Below are 21,444 nucleotides of genomic sequence, written 5' to 3' on the forward strand. Positions count from 1 at the left end.
CCAGCCCCTCATGTTGTCACCGCCTGGGGCATGATGGGCGGTGATGTCATAAAGGGTGGGCCTCCGGTGACCCTGCCCCATGCCAATATAAGTAGTGGCACACCACGCACCCGGCATTAGAGCGGGAGAGAGCGTAGAGTCAACATCGGGAGAAGAACGGAGGGAGGAGACAGCGCAGAAGACAGCGGACAGAGGTAGAAGATCCGGAGAGGGCTAGAAGACATCAGCGGAGAGCAGAGAAGACCCGGAGAAGGGAAAAGAACCGGCAGAGGCAGAAGATATCAGTGGGGGAGAAGAAGTCGGAAGAAACCCCTGAGCTGTCTAATAAATTACTTTAAAAACATGTGTACTGTGTTTTATTTTTGACCCTTTTTTTAGGTAAATGGGTAGGTGTACAATGTATGTACCCGATACTCATTCACATAGGGTGCGGGGCCGAGATCTGGGAGCCCCCTTGTTAAAGGGGGCTTCCGAATCCCGATAAGCTCCCCGCCCACCGGCCCCCGACAACCAACGACCAGGGTTGTTGGGAAGAGAGGCCCTTGTCCTCATCAACATGGGGACAAGGTGCTTTGGGGTGGGGGGGGGGGGCACAGGACCCCCCTGCCTCAAAGCACCCACCCCCACATGTTGAGGGCATGCGGCCTGGTACAGTACAGGAGGGGGTGCTCGCTCGTCCCCACCCCCTTTCCTGACCTGCTAGGCTGTGTGCTCGGATAAGGGTCTGGTATCGATTTTGGGGGTTCCCCTTAAATTCCATACCAGACTGAAGGGCCTGGTATATGCTCTTGAAGGGGGAACCCATGCTGTTTTTTATTTTATTTCTATTTTATTTTTTTTATTTTTTTATTCGGCGTGGAGTTTCCCTTCAAGATGATCAGAGCACAAGTCGCATGCCAAAGTCTGATCAGTTAATACGGCGATCCGACTTTGCTTCGACTTCAGTGATATTCAATGGGCTGAAGTAGGATCAAAGTAGGATCAAAGTAGTGCAGTAGGATCAAAGTCAGACCAAAGTAGTTGAAGAACGAATATGAATGGTAGTCATTGGAAATCGTGGGGAACGACTTGTCATGCGACTTTTGCAGTCCCAAATCGTAGGACAAGTCGTACAAGTGTGAAAGGGGCCTTAGTGTCACTGGTCCCCAAAAGTGTCAGTGTCAAAATGTCCACAGCAATATCACAGTCAAGCTATAAGTCCCTGATCACCGCCATTACTAGTGAAAAAAAAAATCCCATAGTTTATAGACACTATAACTTTTGCGCAAAGCAATCAATATACGCTTATTGGGAATTTTTTACCAAAAATATGTAGCAGAATACGTATTGGCCTAATTTGAAGAAGAAATGTTGATTTTTTTTTTTTTTTTTTTTTTTATTGGATATGTTTTATAGCAGAAAGTAAAAAAAATAGTTTTTTTTATTGTCTGTCTTTTTTTGTTTATAGTGCAAAAGATAACACAGAGGTGATCAAATACCACCAAAAGAAAGCTCTATTTGTGGGGAAAAAGGGATATAAATTGTATTTGGATACAGCGTGGCACGACTGCACAATTGTCAGTTAAAGTAATACAGTGCCGTATCGCAAAAAATGACCTGGTCATGAAAGGGGGGAGGGTAAATCTTCCGAAGGTCAAGTGGTTAAGCTTTGAACATGAAAGCTAGAGGCTAATTGGTGGCCATCCACAGCTGCTCTGTGTTTTGGCTGCTTCAGTTTTGATAAAATCCCCTCCAATGAGTTGATGTCTGTTCCATCCACTGGTGCAACTCGGTGGCGGCTTTCATCTCATTGTATCAGCCTGAACAATACCTACCAATGACTATGTTTTATGTTGGATAACTTTCTTGCAGCATTAACATCCCCAGAGCAAAGCGAGTTCTGGGCCAGCTGAACCGGTGCACATCCCCACAGCAGAAACTCATTTGTCTCAAGAAGGTCGTTCACACCATAATGCAGTCACCAAGCCAGAGAGGTAACTGTTCTACAATTCTAATCAGAAGTTAGAAAATAAATGTTGCTGTAGAAAGCTAAAAAAAAAAAAAAAAAAATCCCCTGCCAACGGCTACAAAGTGGGACCCCTAAACTGGCCATACATTATACAATTTTCTTATTCAATTTCCTTTCGATTTACCTTCAACTATGTAGTTGTAAGGGCCTGCCTGATTTGCATACAAATTGAAAGTGTTTTTGGTTTGACCTCATATTACTGTATATGGTTTCAGTAAATCTAAAGGAAAATTGTAAAAGAAAGTTGTATTTGTAGAGCTGTAGCTCAGACTCAGCAGGGGGTGTGCAGACCTCTGCAGTGAGACTACTGCTTCCACATAGATTGCAATGGTCCCACTCTGTGCTTTTGGTAGAAGACAAAAGTTTTTACGCAGGTTGTGGATGCTTTCTAGAGAAAATGAACTGAAGGGCTATGAGCACCTTATTTTTTTTTTTTGTTTTGTTTTGATGCACCTGGAATGTTTTTAGCCAATTTAAATGGAAAGTTCATTTGGGCTTTTAAGGGAGAGGTATGCAGATGGTCTTACAGAAGCAAAAAAATCTCAATAGCGTTCCTGGCAATAAGCGGGAGGAGGTGGGACACTGACTCGTTTGGCAAATTTTGCTGACTTTCAAAAGTGTTGTCACTTTTCTTATGCTGAAAACTTTAGCTGTAATGTTCCATTCCATTTGCCGCGATTTGATACACACAGTTTACTTTTTTTTCTAAGTTGTATTTTACATTTGTCTTTTTGTATACGTTGTTTTTTCTTAGTGAACATGGAGACTATGTGTGCAGATGACCTCCTGTCTGTGCTGCTTTACTTGCTTGTGAAAACAGAGATTCCTAACTGGTAGGTCGCCACTGACATATGATTGTACCCTGTCACAGTGTATTCAATTATGTAATCAGCTAGAAGTCCATAATCAACTTGTGCTTTTAATTGTGTCCAGAAAAAGGCAAAGCAAAAACCCCAGTGAGGCTGGCATGTTTCTCCGGATACCGTGTTTCTCCCGAAAATAAGCCCTACTGTGATTTTCGGGAAGTGCTGCAATATAAGCCCTACCCCAAAAATAAGCCCTGGTTTTAAAGTGGTTGTTAAATCTTCAAATGCACTGTATTACAATATTATATTGTATGTTGCTGTAATCTATGTGTGATAAATACCTTCCATACAGTGGCGCTCAGCTGATTCCGCACTGCTCTCCTCCTCTTTTCCCAGTCCTGTCTGCCACAGTGACAGATGTCTTGTATTTCTCAATGGGATATGAAGGCGCTGATGAACGTTCTCATAGTTTGACACTTCCTCCAGTTTTCAAACAAAAAATGAGTACAAAAATATGGGCAAGAAAGCAGGAGGATGTGTCTGCAGGAGCCTGACATTGCACCTGCAATCCACTGATATTGGGTGCGCTGCTCTGCAGGCTGCTGTAAAGAAAATAAGTGCACATTTTTTTTCATGCAAAAGTATGTGCATGTTTCTTTTCAGAAAGGTGAACTTGGCCTTTAAATGTTCATTCTAATGCTGCGTACACACGATCGGACTTCTCGTCGGAAAAAGATATGACGGCTTTTCCGGCGGTATTCCGCTCAAGTTTGCCTTGCATACACACGGGCACAGAAAAACTGCGCTTGGAAAGTATGGTAAAGCTGCGGTTATAAGTGAGGTACACCAATACAGAAAAGAAATAAAGAAAAACCGCGCTAAAAAATGATATCCAAAATAATTATAATTATAAAGTACTATATGGTGAAATGTCCAATCATCACACAGTGAATAACGTGAATATTCATATGTTGTTAGGTAAAAATTCAAAAATTGAAGCAAATCTTATGTGGTGAACTGCTTACCAGAAAGTAAGCCAAACGGGCGAGTGGCTTAAAACCCAGCCTGGGCCTTTAAGGAAAACGATCAAATGAGACAGGATGGGTCACACTCGTCCCGTGTATTCGGATCCACGAAGGATTACCCAAAAAAATTATTTAAAAAACATAGCGTAATACTGACAAAAAATGAGAAATCAAAAAAAGTAAAATGTGCACCACTCACCAACAATACACACGGGCACGCAAAAGTTCGCTGAACTTACGACCGTCAAGAACGCGGTGACGTACAACACTACGACAAGCCGAGAAAATTAAGTTCAATGCTTCCGAGCATGCGTCAAATTGTTTCCGAGCACGCGTAGGATTTTTGCGCGTCGGAATTGCCACAGACAATCGCATTTTCGGATAGGAACTTTTCCCGACTGTAAAATTTGAGAGCATGCTCACAATCTTTTGCTGGCTGGAATTCGCCCAGCAAAAATCCGATGGAGCATACACACGGTCGCATTTTCCGACGAAAAACTCTCGTCGGTCTTTTGCAGGCCGAAATTCCGATCGTGTGTACGCGGCCTTAGAGGTGAACTCCAGCTATCCCTCCCGTCTTGTACTATTGTGCAGGTTTCTCTACTGTACTGAAATTGCTGATTTCACTGCACACTGTGAGCTTCTCACAAAGTGCATTACAAGCTGCAGAAAGTCAGATAAAGTCCTCCCTCCTCCCTCCTTCTGCCTCCTCCTCCCTCCTCCCTCCTCCTCCCTCCTCCCTCCTCCCTCCTCCCTCCTCCTCCCTCCTCCCTCCTCCCTCCTCCTCCCTCCTCCCTCCTCCCTCCTCCCTCCTCCTCCCTTCTCCCTCCTCCTCCCTCCTTTCATTTTTCTGCATTTCAGTTGCAATGCCCCCTGCCTAGGAAAGCCCACTCTTCTAAACTGACACTCACTTGTCAGGGTATTATGATAGTTGCATAACTTATGTTAGGTCTGAGGACTCTTGAGAGTATTAAACAGGGTGCTGTGATGTTTTCAGCTAGCTATGTAAAGCACCCTGCCAGCTCCTCCCACCAGCCATGATCTGCCTGCACTGCATAGAAAAGCACAAATACCCAGTGATGGCGTCATTAGGTCTAAAAGGTATGTAATGAAACACACAAAAGTTTCATTTAAGGAGGTCATTAGCATGTTGATGATGGAGATGGCAAGGCAAAATTTTAGCAGATTAAACTTCAGGTTTATCTATCAATTCTAGCAACACTTTAACCAATTGGGTGGACGTCATATGACATCCTGGGGTTTAAGCAATTTTAAAGGGTGATGTCATTGGGCAAAGGTATGTAATGAAAATAAAAAAGGTATGTAATGAAAATAAAAAAGGTATGTAATGAAAATAGGCTCTGTTTTCAAAACTTCCAATAGCATGTTGATGGGAGAGAAAAAGGAACCAAGGGAGGCAAAATATAAAATATTAAACTTCATCTTCAAATTATTGTGCAGACTTTTAACAGAATGTAGATTTACCTCTTATTTAACTTGATCAGAGGTTAGAGGTCAATTGAAGCGTTTTTGTGTTCATCTGTTTTCTTTTTATTACCTGTTTTTTTCTTTTTCTTTTTAATTCCCCAGGATTGCTAACTTGAGTTATATCAAGAATTTCAGATTCTGCAGTACAGCAAAGGATGAACTGGGGTATTGTCTGACTTCTTTTGAGGCTGCTATCGAATTTATCCGACAAGGAAATCTTTCGGCAACAGCCGCAGTGAGTACACAGCAGAGGAAGTGCCGATTTTAATGGCTATTGCTGCAAGTGATTAAAGTAAAATTCCAGATTGAAGTTAACTAAGTCATAACTGCAAAAAACACACAAGAGGGTGCAACTCCTTGTGCATTACCACCATACAATTTAATTCCAAATAGCAAATGGATACTCGCAAACATAAAAAAATCAACAGGCTTGTATCTGTGACCACCCAAGGCTGAAGCATGTGAGTTATAAAGCTGTTGATTTTTTTTATGTTTGTGATTATCCATTTGCTATTTGGAATTAAATTGCATGGTGGTAATTATTATTACACAGGATTTATATAACGCCAAGAGTTTGCACAGCACTTTACAACATGAGGGCAGACAGTACAGTTACAATACAATTCAATACAGGAGGAATCAGAGAGCCCTGCTTATTAGAGGTTCAAATCTAGGGGGGTGGGTCAAGTTATACAAATGGTAATAACTGTGGGGATAATCTGATAGAGAAAATAAAAGGACATTTGTTAGGTGTGGGCAGGATTGGCTTCTCTGAAGAGATGGGTTTTCAGGGATAACGTCTAACCACAAACAGAGTAGGAGAGAATCAAACAGCTTGGGGTAGGGAGTTCCATAGGATGGGAGAGGGTAATGCACAACAAGTTTTACCCTCTTGTGTGTTTATTGCGGTTAATTCGACCTGTGGAGGGCTGCACCTGAAGAAGCATTGCATACCTGATTATTGTCTCCTGGAGCACCGTGGATGAGTGCTGGATTGTTTTTTTTCTCGTTAAGAGACTTAACTAGTCTTAAAAATGCTCCCTCCCCCCCTACTAACACCTATGCTGACTATCCTGTGTATGAAAGCTGTGTATACTTGCCTATTTTCAGCCCACTCCAGTCCAATCACATGATCCGGCTTCCCTGTGTTAGCCAACGGCAGCTGCAGGGGAGAGGAGGGAGCACCGCCAACGACTGGGGACATGGGGGCCTATGGTGACGTCACCACTCCCAGGCATTACAGCTGTTGTCAAGCCCTATCTCCTCTCCCCTGCAGCCACCGCTGGTTGACACTGGTGATCATGTGACCGGATCAGAGAGGGCTGAAAATAAGCATACGGGCCGTTTTTATTTTATTTTTTTCACAGGTTAGTGAACTTAGGTGTTAGGAGAGCGGAGACCATTTTAAGACTAGTTATGTTTAGACTGGAATCCTGCTTTTTTTTTTTTCTTTTATTTATATTTCTTTATTATAGAATAACATTCATACATTCTTGTTGAAAGATCTAATACTTATCTCCTTATTAAACTAATACATAATTTCCTTATTTCTAAAACCATATAGTAGTCCAAGGCAAGTTCTGAATATTTTGATTTTTGTTCTTTGTGTGTTGGTTAGTTTTTGTATGCTTGTGTATATGCAGTTAATATTTCTAGATGTGTATATGCTAATTATGTTGTATAGATGATATATGCAAGGGAAAAAAAAAGAAAAATTTCAGATCTTGGAATCCTGCTTTAAAACACAGATGAGTACAGAATTGGTCAATTTCTCATTGTTTTTACAAAACTTTTGCCATTATCTGTAATAAAAAATCCAATCAATGCTCTTTAGTAATGGGCGGCCTTTTTCAAAAATGAATATTTCATCTCTCTTAACACTCATTGTAATGTATGGTCATCCTGTTTTCCTGTGCGTGGGGTAATTGGTGCATTAGTGGAGCAAGCTGCGTAAATGCACTGGATATAGATTACAGAGAGGTGTTGTTTTATTGCTGGGGCACTGTTTGAGAGTCCTGCAGTAGATTGAAAGTTAATGTGGAGCTGCAGCATTATATATAGACACCATATAGTGGGCGCTACTGAATGGATGAAGTATGTTTTCCTAAATCCAACCCTCAGATCAATGCCTGTATTACTACTCTGCATCCAGGCAGCTTGGCAGGAGCCAGGTCTTGAATAGAAATTGAGGTCAATGAAAAAGTAATTAACATGGAATTAGTATTTCTGGGAAAGAAATGTAGCCCCAGCTGCATTACACAGCATTTTCTATACAGTTTATGTTTAAAGAAAGTAAATTCCTCCATCTTTTTTAGTGGCCATATACAGTGGGGACAGAAAGTATATAGACCCCCTTAAGTTTTTCACTCTTTGTTATATTGCAGCCATTTGCTAAAATCATTTAAGTTCATTATTTTTTTCCTCATTAATGTACACACAGCTCCCCATATTGACAGAAAAACACAGAATTGTTGACATTTTTTCAGATTTATTTAAAAAGAAAAACTGAAATATCACATGGTCCTAAGTATTCAGACCCTTTGCTCAGTATTTAGTAGAAGCCCCTTTTGATCTAATACAGCCATGAGTCTTTTTGGGAAAGATGCAACAAGTTTTTCACACCTGGATTTGGGGATCCTCTGCCATTCCTCCTTGCAGATCCTCTCCAGTTCTGTCAGGTTGGATGGTAAACATTGGTGGACAGCCATTTTTAGGTCTCTCCAGAGATGCTCAATTGGGTTTAAGTCAGGGCTCTGGCTGGGCCATTCAAGAACAGTCACAGAGTTGTTGTGAAGCCACTCCTTCGTTTTTTTTACCTGTGTGCTCAGGGTCATTGTCTTGTTGGAAGGTAAACCTTCGGCCCAGTCTGAGGTCCTGAGCACTCTGGAGAAGGTTTTCGTCCTGGATATCCCTGGAGGTATCTTCTTTACCTCTCTCACCAAGGCTCTTCTCTCTCGATAGCTCAGTTTGGCCGGACGGCCAGCTCTAGGAAGGGTTCTGGTCGTCCCAAACGTCTTCCATTTAAGGATTATGGAGGCCACTGTGGTCTTAGGAACCTTAAGTGCAGCAGAAATTTTTTTTGTAGCCTCGGCCAGATCTGTGCCTTGCCGCAATTCTGTCTCTGAGCTCTTCAGACCGTTCCTTTGACCTCATGATTCTCCTTTGCTCTGACATGCACTGTGAGCTGTAAGGTCTTGTATAGACAGGTGTGTGGCTTTCTTAATCAAGTCAATCAGTATAATCAAACACAGCTGGACTCAAATGAAGGTGTAGAACCATCTCAAGGATGATCAGAAGAAATGGACAGCACCTGAGTTAAATTTATGAGTGTCACAGCAAAGGGTCTGAATACTTAGGACCATGTGATATTTCAGTTTTTCTTTTTTAATAAATCTGCAAAAATGTCAACAATTCTGTGTTTTTCTGTCAATATGGGGTGCTGTGTGTACACTCATGAGGAAAAAAATGAACTTAAATGATTTTAGCAAATGGCTGCAATATAACAAAGAGTGAAAAATGTAAGGGGGTCCGAATACTTTCCGTCCCCACTGTATGTGACGATGTCCAAATCATCAGGCGAGTAATTATAAGGAGAGATGCGGAGGGCCCAGTTCTGCCTAAGCAACAGTCCCCTGAATGTCTGTCTTCCCTTTTTTTTTTTTTTTTTTTTTTTTTTTTTTTTTTTTTCGTCGCAATGCTTTTTCTTATTGACCTGCCCTCATCTGTTCCACTCATGACAGATTGTGTATTGTAGGAATCTGATGGGAACGATAAATCGTTCTTATGGCAGAGGATGAACATGATGTCCAGAGTCCCATCTGCGCCCATCGACTGCTTGTTCAAGGTGAATATTCAGGTTTTTCAGCTTGAAGTTTGGAATTTGGTACCAAGTTATACAGTTTTTTTTTTTTTTTTTTTTTTTTTTCTGCACCTGTTGAGGAATAGAAACCTGGAGCATGTACAGTCTTGACTGTGCTCAGGCAAGCTCCATCCTTCCATTGAGCAGGGGTTCCCAACCTTTTTGGCACCGGGGACTGGTGTCACTAAAGAAAATTTTGCCAATGACCGGAGTGGTGGGGGGGCCACGGGTAATTGGGGCAATGGCTGGTGTTAGCGCTTTAATGATCACAACACCATGGTTGATATGGTGTCAGGATGATTGAAGCGCATCATTTCTATCATTGCATTGTAATATAAAACTAAATCGTTCAACTTGCCATAATGCAAAATCAGTAGGAGCCCTGAGTATATCACTTGCCGCTGTCGCCTACCACCAGATGCAGCGTGTCAAGAAGAAGTGGGAGGGGCTGAGATTGCCCTGTGACGCCGGCCGGCCAGCAGAGGGGAATCTCTGCCCCTCTTGCTTCTCTCCATAGATTGAGGCCAGCCAGCACATGAAGGGTCACGTGACCACACAGCTGCGGTGTCAAAAGGTATTTCACCTTTTTCATTTCTAACAAACACATACACTCTCATTAATGACCGCATATCTGCATGGGATTACTTTTGTATGTGCTGCATTATGCTGCTGACTAAAGGCGGGAGGGTCGGGGGAGGAAGGTGCTCTCGTGATGGGGAGGGAAGGGGGAGAGACTGTCAGAGGAGAGAGCGGGGCTGTGAATGACTAGGCACGTACCCTGACCACAGTAGTCAGGGCTCAGCAGCCTTGATAATCGTGGTCAGCAGAGGCAGGGGGGGACACAGGAACTGGCGGATCAGCCAGGTTCATTCCCAGTTAGGAAGAGAAGAATTACACAGCACAAGCACTGTGCTGTTCTTCATGCCTTAAAGGAACAGGATCTTAGTTTTTTTTTTTTTGTTTAGGTTTACAAACGCGTTAAGGCTCTGGAATCAATGATGAATGAAAGGCACACCCTTTAGAAAATGAAATTACTGTATCCAGCTTGATACAGAGCTCGGTGTTCATGTCCTCTTCCTGTCACTGACCGTGTATCTGTTCCCTGGCAGCATATCGCTTCTGGGAATTGGGAAGAGGTGGAGAAGATGCTGAACCAAGGAGAAGCTGATGAAGAAGCTGTGCAAAAGATGTGTCACCCTCTCTGCTCCTGTGACAGCTGTGACAAGTTGGCTTCTGGGTAAAGAAAAGAGATCTGTATATTAAAAATAAAACGAATGCCTGCATATTTCACGCATTAGTTAATTGCAATCTTCTGCAAATCTTTGGGCACCCCAGGTCAAATAATGTGTTTTTTGTTCTTATTGAAAAAAAGTTAACGATGTCTGTGGAATACAAATTTAAATCTATGTTTCTGGCTTTTATAGTGGTTGTAAACCTCAGACATGAAATAAGAACAAAGCATATCCCTCTATAGTGTGGAATTGTTTCAATTAAAGTATTACTAAACCCAGGGCCCTGCATTCACTAGATCTGGTCTCCCACAGTACACAGAAAATGGAAATGCAATTAATTTAGTAAATATAAACTGCTAAATGAATGAGACAAAATCCTCCGCCATGAACATCAACATCCCTGAATCAACGTTTTCCCGTCTAAGGGACTCCTTTCCATTTCAGTGGATGGGTACAGCTCTCCCATATTTGGGAATTAACCTCCCTCCCACATACTCGGCATTATACGCGGTAAACTATCCTGCTTGCTTCTAGCTTGCTACATTCTAGCTGGGCTCTAAATGGTCTTTCGTGGCTTGGTTGGACGCACGCAGTCAAAATGACTCTTCTGCCCAAACATCTTTATTTGTTTAGATCCTTACCGGTGTCGTTCTCAAGGGCGGATTTACGCCATTTTCAGTCCAAAGTTTTAAAGCTTATTTGAGGCACGAAGGGCCATAGATTAGCTCGGTTAACTTTGTTCGCTCCTAGGGCGAAAAAAGGTCTTTGTGTACCCGACTTTTATGCGTATTATAAGGCAGCCCAACTGATGCAACTGTCGGTTGTGTACTCTCACCACGAGAGACCGAAATGGGTTCAGATGGAACATCAGGCCATCCCCTCCTCCAATCAATTATTTACTATGGCGCCGTTTAAAAGGTCGCCCCTTAATAAGAGCACCTAACTTATCCCACTCCTTTTGCTTTATGGGATCGTTTTGGACCTAATCCATCACTAATTTCTGCATTCACCCAGTTGGCACACATTTCATAATCCTGCCCCCCCGCCCCCCCCCCCCCCCGGTATGGAAATAGGGGCATTTAAGTGGTTGACAGACAAGGGCTTGTATCATATAGGCCACTTCTTCACTCATAGAGGCACCTTCACCCACTCTCATTGTTCCTCGGTCCTAAAAATGCTCATTTACAGAAAAATTCAGTTTTCTCCAAATTTCACTTCCTACGCTCAATTTGGCTGACAAGAGAACCCCCTTCATCGACTACATACGTTCAATGGTCCACTAGGGATCAGGGCACTAGAGGGGCATCTCTACGATGTATAAGTTGCTGCTCGCCCCACCTCAGAAACAGCCGTACATGCTGGCCTGGGACAGGGACCCTTAATTGTGATGAGGACCTGTAAACCTGGTCTGCCAGGCTCAGGTCGCCTATAAGGGAATCATCAACGTATCTCTGGTTGAGGCCGGATTCAAGGTACTCACCAGATGGTACTTGGTCCCGACTCGCCTGGCCAGGATGTATGCTACGCCAACTTCGGAATGCTTCAGGGGCTGTTCATTGCAGGGTTCGATGTTGCATATATGGTGGGAGTGCCCTAAAATTAAGGCATTCTGGAACAGGGTGTTCTCGATGCTTCGCGAGGTAACGGGGCTCTCTATTGATCAGCAACCAAGCTTGGCCTTGCTCGTTTTTTTTTTTTTTTTTTTTGTAGCTTCGGAACGTCATATTACAGGACAATAAAATCATCTGTGTTGGAGATGATATGGATAATAGATTTCCACTTAAAGAAGGAGCCTCATGTTTATATAGTTTTAAAACTCCTTTGTGCAAATATGTATAACGTTCTGTGTACAATATCACTTACATAATGTACATCACATGAGTCCATTATTTATAGTCTCTAATGTACTCCAGTTTATCACTAGCCGTAAAGTGGCTTTTGTTTTATTTATTTGTGGTACTTTGCTAAGCACTGTTCACATCCTAATTGGACACAATAATACAATCTCATTATAATTAAAAATAAAATAAAATGTATTTCTTGTCATTTGAGGGACACAGGAAATAATTAACCTTCAGGTTATGCTGTCACCCACAGCACGATTGGTTACAGGCAACCAAAATAATTCTAGGCCAGTCCAGAATAAACCCTACTACTGCCAGATTGCCTCAGTTTTTTTTTTTGCTAGTGTCCTAGGAGGATAGACGTCTTTTCTTCAGCTCTGCTGTGTAAAAGACAAACCTATTTTTACTCACGTAGTTTGTTTTTTTTTCTCTATGATCAAGACTCATGTACACTGCTTCTAGAGCTGGTCTCTACAATTGTAGCTATCCAGCACAGCCATCCGTATGTAGCCTAGCTTTTGGACTGCTTGTTAAGTAGAAATTAATGTCTCACACACCAATGCCATCACCAACGTAAAACCAGCTTTAGGCTCGGTTAACACTGATGCAATGCGGGAAACGCACAGGAGTCGCTGCGTTTCCCGCATCGCACCGCATAGCAAATGCACTGCGTTCATACCATCTGCTGCAGATGCAGGTTGCAGAACGCAGTGCGATTGCTAGAATCGGATCGCACGGGTATGAACATCCATGAAAACCGATTTCAGTGAGGCAAAAAAAGGTGCCTGATGGGCTCAAATCGCACTGCTCAGAATCACTGCAGTGCGATTCCTGTGCACATCGCATTAGTATAATCCCTGGCTCAATGTAATAAGTAGAGGATTCACATCAGTGACGGCCTCAGTGTGCGGCCTGTTAGTTTTCATTTGACAAAACAGAACTGCGGGGATTCGCTCTTAGGCATGCACCTAAAGGAGAACCAGAGGTACAGGCAAGGAGTCAAGTTTGGAGCCGCATGGCTACTGTTGACTCCACTAGCTTTTGGACTGCTGCGACTGAATCTCCTTGGACTGGATGCTCTGGGGATAGCCTTGAAGTGACCTTTTGAGAACTGGGTTCCGCAGAAGGCGCTTTCCAGACTTTGTTTTGGTAACAGGTTAGCCGCACAGCTCTTTCCAGGTCCAGAGACGCTGACATTACCACAGCGCTTTCCATGACATTGCCACAGAGGCTCACATTGAGTGCGCTGGTCAGGCTGAGAATCCAGAGATACCTCAAGTACAAAGGTCATCGAGCCCCTTTCACATATCTCACTCCTGCTGGTTTCTAGACATATGCACTGGCAAAACATTTGTTTGTTTTCGTTACATTCGTTTTTTTTGCCTTATTCGGAAATTCAGATTTCCGAATTTTCAAATTTCCGAATTCTGAATTTTCGGAAATTCGAAAATCTGAAAAAAAAGAAAGAAAATCAGTAAAATTCGAAATAATAACTAATAATAACTAACTATTAAATTATTAATTAAATTATAGGTATTGGAAATTCCTTTCAAATATGGCTGTTTGTCAACGTAACGAATACAAATTTATCTGAAGTTACGAATTATCTGAAATAATTAATGCCGCATCTAAACAAATGGAATGGAACAAATTAATAATAATAATAAAAGGGTTTTATTATTAATATTCTTATTGTTTATTATTATTAGATTGTTACGTTCCATTCGTTTAGATACGACATTCGTTATTTCAGATAATTCGTTCAGATACGTTCACTAACAGCCAAATTTGAAAGGAAATTTGAATACCTATAATTTAATATTTATTATTAGTTATTTCAGATTTCCGAGTTTTCTAATTTTCAGATTTTCATTCTTTTGAGAGTTCAGATTTCCATTCTTATTTTTGCATTTTCAAATGTTTGCGTTTTGGAATTTCCTAATTTTGAAATTTCGAACTTTGGAAATTTCGAACTTTGGAAATTTCGAACTTTGGAAATTTCTACTGGTTTCCACCACGGAAGGGATTTACACTGTGGGTTTGAGCGCTGATGTTCTCCATGATGCGTGCTCCTTCCGTGAGGAAGTATCTCCTTGCTCCTGCTTGGGGGACAAAAGCCACAAGGAACTTCAATCTTCAGTCCATTCCTGCTACCTACCTACAGCCATCCAATCTTCATTTGCTAGAGCTGTCTAGGTTTTGGCAAGTACCTGAGGCCTTGCCTCATATCTGTAAGTTGCTTTACTTCCACATGCTAATGCTAGATGGGGGGGGGGGGTGCTGCTCTACTGGGGGCCCTAGCTCACAGTCTACTAATGACTATGGGGCTTCTTGCAGCAGGCCCACCTATGTCATGGATGTCTGCAGCCAGGAATCGAACCCTTCCTCTGACTCTTCCTTAGCTCTGTTTCCTGTGCCTACTCAGCTGTGTGGTTTTTACTATAGTCAGGCAAGACATTGTGGTCCTTTTTAACAGGTTATTTGCTGACTTTGACCCAACAGGGTCTCCCGTGCCTTCCCTTGCAGATTTTGTATCTAATCAAAAACCAGGACCTTGGAGTCCTCTGATCCATCAGCCAATGAGTGCTCTGATTCCGAGTCTCTCCAGTCCTTCACTGATCCATCCTCATTGTGTATCCGGCTTTTTATCGGTTCCCCAATTTAAATGCAAATAGAAATGCAAGTTGTTGTTAATGATATTTTAATCTACAAATCTCTTTTACTGTAAAACATTTAGTTTTTTTTTTCTCTATAGGAAGTTAAATGATATATCTATTGTCACTCCATTATCTCGAGATGATCGAGGTTACACCCCTCTTCACATTGCAGCCATCTGCGGTAAGACCTGAGCTCCCCTGTTATGTGCTGCTTAAATAAAAAACAGAGTCGCCGTCTGTCTGACATTTACTCTTTTTTTGTATACTTAAAGTGCCTTGTGTTGTGCTGTTTTGTAGGACAGTATCGGTTTATTGATCTACTGATCTCTAAAGGAGGAGTGGTTAATGCCACAGATTACCACGGGTCTACGCCACTACACCTGGCCTGCCAGAAGGGCCACCAGAAAATAGCAGTAAGTTGAAAATTCACATTCACAGTACACTTCCTCTATCAATATAGTATTTTTTTTTTATCTTTCACAGTGTGCTGAAATCTTAAATCTGGCTCGCCGTGTTAATGATCCTTTTGTGTAGTTGCAAATAAAGGGCTGAACAGGAGTGAGTCACTTTGTGTTCTCATTCATTTGGCACAATCGAGCTCTGACAGTGTTATACTTCAAGAACTGATAGAGGGCAGAGAAGTACATGTTCATAGAGTTCAGGCATGTGTCAGGAGGCAGGTACAGGCCTCACAGGGCAAATGTTACAATCCCAGAAAAGCATTTTGCACTAGAGTCGGGGTCAGCAACCCGTCGATCGTGGGAAGCCGACAGGTAGATCACGATCAGGTCTGTGCCGAGCTGTTCCTCCAGTCTCCGCCGGCGCCGCTTGCCCTTCGCTAGCAAAGCGGAGTGAGAGGTAGCACGGTGCTGGATGGAGGGCGGGACCAGGAGCTGCTTTAGTTAACTTTGCAAGTTAACCAGCAGGCGATTGGTTAACTAAAGCAGCTCCCAGTCCCGCCCTCCATCCAGCACTGTGCTGCCTCTCACTCCTCCTGTAATGTACAGCCGCTGTAAGGTAGGCGAGAGCTACCTACAGCTGTGTGTTGTCAACACTTCTTCCTTTGGGGGCGACAGAGGAAACGACAATAGAGGGGCAGAGGACACTACTGTGGGGGGGAGGGGGTTGCAGAGAGGACACCGCTATGGGGGGCACTACGGGGGGGGGGGGGGGGCAGGTGACACTACTGTGTGTGGAGGAAGGGTGCAGAGGACACTTCTGTGGGAGGCAGGGGGCACTACGGGGGGGGGGGGCAGAGAACACTACTGGGTGTGTGGGGAAGGGGGGAATGTAGAGGACAGTGCTTTGGGGGGGGCAGAGGACACTACATTGATGGGGGATATCAGAGGACACAGCTTTGGGGGAGCACAGGACACTACTATTGTACGGGGGGTGGGGTCAGAGGACACTACAGTGGGGGGCATAGTATATTACTGGGGGGTGATGATGTGAAAGGGGGTAGAGGACACCGCTGTGGTGGGGGATGGCAGAGAATATTACTGCAGGGGGGATTTGAAGCGAGGCATAAGACACTACTGTGGCACAATATGCAAGGCGGGCTCCGGCCATTTCAATGGCTGAGCTGCGATGATCTCACTCCTGCGCATGCGCACAGGAGACATGACCGTGGCACGGTGCTCTGGATTGATGGCACATTCAGTGTATATACAACAATGCATCGCGCAACTAAAAAAAAATTTAAAGTGCATAATGGGCAACAAATGTCAATAAATGATGCGTCTATATAAACACAAATTAAAACATGTCAATAGTCCAACACAAATATATCTTTTGATATGATTAATAATATAAAATGTGACTGCAATAAACATTCAGTGTGCCCTCAATTCAGAGCGCAGTGTGCATGCGTCGGTGATGTCACCGGCTGCGGAAATTGTGAGTATCACTTAAGCGGTGCATGTTTGGAAGATATTCATTGTACCTAGAGGTAAATGTAAACTATAAGCTTACCTGTAGGTACAAGTGACCAAGCGGTGTTTACTACTTACTAAAGCCGGCCATAGATGAAGCAATTTTTTTCTTTCCTGCAACCACGCAGGAAAAAATTATTGCTTCAGCCATATTGATGGGGCAATGCTTCCCGTAGAGCCATTGTGTTCTCCCAGCGGGGGGGGGGGGGGGAACACGGGGGTAGCCGTCCTTGCCGGGAGAACACAGCGATTACTGTTAGCAGCTATAATAGCAGCTAGCGATACTCGCATGTAAAATCCAAAATGCTGGTTCTACCAAAGTTAATCGATCGACCAACTTGGATATAGCCAGCCTGCCCATACGTGGTTCAAATCTCAGCCACTCCCTGCTGAACTGGCCGAGATTCGAACCGTCTATGGCCAGCATAAGCAGCTGTAAGCCTTCAAAATGTTATCAGCAAAGATGCAATGCTAAATGTGAAAAAGGAACTAGAGTGCCACCTAATGTTTCTAAGGAAAAAAACACAAAAACAATATTTTGTATTTGCTAAATATCTTTACAGTTTTTTTTTTTTATTTAAATTACAATAAAGACTATACGGAATTCTGGCTGAAGTTAAATAAATGATGGCACTACTTTAAAAAGACTCAAGCATTGGAGTGAGATTGAGCTGTATTGATGCTTTATATTGTTCAATGGAGCTCATTGATCTCTGCTCTGCCCATGTGAACAACCTGCAGCATCACGAATAGAGGATGAGCAAGAGCCTGTGTGCTTAAGTCTATAATTTTCTGGGCTGTTAACATATTTTTTTTTTTTTTTTTTTTTTTTTTTTTTTTTTTTTTAGCTGCTCTTATTACATTATAAGGCAAGCCAGGATATTCAGGATAACAATGGGAACACTTGTCTGCATCTGGCCTGCACATATGGACATGAAGATGTAAGTTTTGCTTGGGAACTACACTCTACACACTTTATAAAAACTTTTTTTTTTTTTTTTGATCAAAACAAACTCTTTATTAAAAAGAGTCAAACGATCAACAGTGGAACAAGCACCATAACAGAAAAAATAAAAGGTGACATTTTCATACAGAATAGACATATCAGAGGTAACAGCGAATGCGGTACCGATATCCAAAAAGTAGATTATGACCGTGACATAGAGACAGTCGTCAATAACACCTATTTATGAATGGTTTGCGGTTCATTTTAGTACAGAGTAAATATATGCAATGAGTAGTACATTGTACCTGTAAAGTAAACATTTAAAAAATGGCCTATTCATTATCTATACATATTCATTATCTATACTCTGTATTCTCTACCCATCTAATCCAAATCTTGTAATATTTACAATATCTCACAAAAGTGAGTACACCCCTCACGTTTTTGTAAATATTTTATTCTATCTTTTCATGTGACAACACTGAAGAAATGACACTTTGCTACAATGTAAAGTAGTGAGTGTACAGCTTGTATAACAGTGTAAATTTGCTGTCCCCTCAAAATAACTCAACACACAGCCATTAATGTCTAAACCGCTGGCAACAAAAGTGAGTACACCCCTAAGTGAAAATGTCCAAATTGGGCCCAAAGAGTCAATATTCTGTGTGGCCACCATTATTTTCCAGCACTGCCTTAATCCTCTTGGGCATGGAGTTCCCCAGAGCTTCACAGGTTACCACTGGAGTCCTCTTCCACTCCTCCATGACGACATCACGGAGCTGGTGGATGTTAGAGACCTTGCGCTCCTCCACCTTCCGTTTTGAGGATGCCCCACAGATGCTCAATAGGGTTTAGGTCTGAAGACATGCTTGGCCAGCCCATCACCTTTACCCTCAGCATCTTTGGGGTCGTTATCATATTGGAATACTGCCCTGCGGTCCAGTCTCCGAAGGGAGGGGATCATGCTTTTTCTTCAGTATGTCACAGTACATGTTGGCATTCATAAAATATATATTATAATATAATTCTAATATAATTTTTTTTTCTTGGGAGTTCTGAGTACTTTTCTTAAAAAAAAAAAAAAAAAATTTACATGTAGGAGAGAAGTGTCAGAATTGGCTTGGGTGGCAAGTGGTTAACAATCTGGCCATAAAGAGTGTTTCTTCTAGGCATTACTTGGGGCAGAGGGTTAGTGGGGAGCCCATCTGGTCCTGTAGGAACCTGATCATTTGTGTCCAGTAACCCTGGTTCCACGTACCAGGTGTGAGGCCGAGGTGCTGAGAGGGCCCCTTTTGGGGCTGAGTGCAGCGCACCACTGACGGTGGTACGGGGAATGCCGTGCCCAAAGAAGCACGGTTTGCCAGTTGCTGAGGTCTGATGAGCTGATCACTGGAGTAGCTGGAACAGGCAGGATGCACTGTAAGGCAGGTGTGCTTGGATGGCACCAGACGTACTTAGCAGTGGAGCAGACCGGGAACAGAACCAGGAGCCAGGGGTCATACACGGTAGGTCGGTCAGAGGTGGATTCAGATAGCAGAACTGGAACAAGCCTGGGTCATACACGGTTAGACAGGTAGTAGCAGAGTCGGTGAGCCAAGCCGGGGTCAAACACGATGAAGCAGACAGGAGCAGAGTCAGAATACAAGCCAGAGGTCAAACCAGGAGATCAGGATAAACAGGTCAAGGCAAGCCGGGTCAGTAACGGGAGGTCCAAAGGTCAGGATACTCAGGAGCACAGGAAAGACGGGGGAGCTGACGATAATCCAGCAATGTAATGCTCACCGCAGCAAGCCAGTGGGCGCCAGCATCTGTCACGCCGTGTGTGTGCGCCATTGCGCAAGTGCGTTCACCTGTTTGCACCATCACGCATTTGCGTGTGCCACTTCGCACGGAAGCTCGCCAGATGCGCTCATAATGGATATTGGCAACATTGCCAGTTCTTCTACGACTATTTCCCTGACACCTGGATAGCAGCACAAGACCACAAATGGTGCTTTGAGAAGGGCAAAGCAATAGTTTTTTTTTTTTTTTTTTAAAGTGGGCTCCCCCAGTAACTTTCCTTTGCTTCCCTGTTTGCCATTGGAAAGGAGAGAAAGAAGCATTGTGTAAACTTCAAAATGATCCTAGCTGGAGCTTACATAGAAGAACACAGTGGTCAATCACCTATCCACCTTTGCTGTCATTTGGTAGGGAGGGAAGTGAGCCCTACGCTCTCCCGTCTCGGGGTACCAGGTATTTCTGCTTTTAGCAGTAGGATGAGTGAATTGAAGGTGAATATGTGGAGCTAAAGAGACCAACGAATATGCATTTTTAATGTTTCTATAAGACTTGCCAACCTGTGATAGCAATGCTGTCATTTTTTCTTCCAGTGTGTGAAGGCTTTAGTGTATTGTGATGGGAATTTATGTAGAATGGACTGCGTTAATGAAAAGGGGGACACAGCACTGCACATTGCTGCCCGCTGGGGATATCAGGGGGTTATCGAAGTCTTGCTACAGAATGGAGCCAGCACCAGCATCCTAAACAGAAGGAAGGAGACCCCTCTGCAGTGTGCACTGAACTCCAAGGTAATAGATCACACTGAACATTGACGTGCCTGTGGGATGTTTGATTGCTGCTGTTAACGTGGATGTGAACTAATAAACATTTAAAGACATTATAAACCTTCCCACCTGCAACTTGTGTTTTTCATCTGCATAAGATATGCATGATCATGTAGTTTTCATGGTGTCATTTGTTGGCCTAAAGTACAGTAAATCATCAGGCTCCCGCAAACGGTTTCTGTTTATGTTCAATCATGAGGCATGCAGCATGGCACTGCACAGGTTAATTCAGGATCTCTGTAGTCTGAGAACCAACATTTCCTGTGAAGAAACTACATATCCCACAATCCCTAGGTCTCTCAGTCTAGTGCTAGTGCAGGTGAGATCTAAATAGTAAATAGATCTAAAAGACACAAACGGGCAGAGCAATTAACAGAGCTTTCAGGGCTGAAAGGAATGTGTTTTCATCACATTAGCACTCCCACCATATGTGTCATACAACGCAGAGGAAACGGCAAGGCATGCACTGGGTGATGCCTGACCCAAAAACAAGAAGTTGCCTGTCCCTAGGGACAAGCTAGGTGGATTAATATATGGACGTGGGGGAATCAATTGGCCATGACACTACAAAATGCAGTGAGCCAGTCATTACAAGGTAAGGCAAACAAACCACACAGGGAATGTAACTACGCAATTATCTAGTTAAAACATCAAAAACATTTTGAAAATGTACAATGCCTTTCATACATGGTGACAAGATTCCCAGAGCACTATGGGTTAGCTGAAGAAACTGCATTGAAAAAGCTTGTAAATGAACTTTCTGTGAATTAATAATGATCATCCCTTACTTGCTCCTTTTTTGTCTTTTTAAATTCACCATTAAAAAAGTTTTTTGTTACATCTGTTCGATAAGTGCAAAAAAAAAAAAATTAGTCTCAAATGTTTAAATGAAATGTTTTTTTAAGCTTTATGCTGGGTTCACACATGCTGCGGCCACGATTCACAGGAGGGGGTCCCGTCTGTCCCTGTTCACAGATTCAGGTGCGAATCGGGTCCGAATTTCTGCCTGAATTCGCACCTGAATCGGAAACCAAAGACCCTTTCC

The 21,444-nt window shown here is 43.0% G+C and overlaps 1 protein-coding gene across 1 annotated transcript in view; it reads left to right on the plus strand.

Moving 5' to 3' along the window:
• ANKRD27 (ankyrin repeat domain 27) overlaps positions 1-21,444 on the plus strand; it is a 105,989-nt gene that overhangs the window by 57,873 nt on the left and 26,672 nt on the right. The window contains 9 exon segments of the mRNA XM_073605799.1: positions 1,852-1,973; positions 2,763-2,841; positions 5,430-5,562; positions 9,082-9,171; positions 10,296-10,423; positions 15,018-15,100; positions 15,217-15,332; positions 17,699-17,791; positions 20,166-20,363. Coding sequence (XP_073461900.1) covers positions 1,852-1,973; positions 2,763-2,841; positions 5,430-5,562; positions 9,082-9,171; positions 10,296-10,423; positions 15,018-15,100; positions 15,217-15,332; positions 17,699-17,791; positions 20,166-20,363 — 1,042 coding nt within the window.

This window comes from Aquarana catesbeiana, linkage group LG11 (genome assembly GCF_042186555.1).
Source record: "Aquarana catesbeiana isolate 2022-GZ linkage group LG11, ASM4218655v1, whole genome shotgun sequence".
In the NCBI taxonomy this organism is placed as follows: Eukaryota; Metazoa; Chordata; class Amphibia; order Anura; family Ranidae; genus Aquarana; species Aquarana catesbeiana.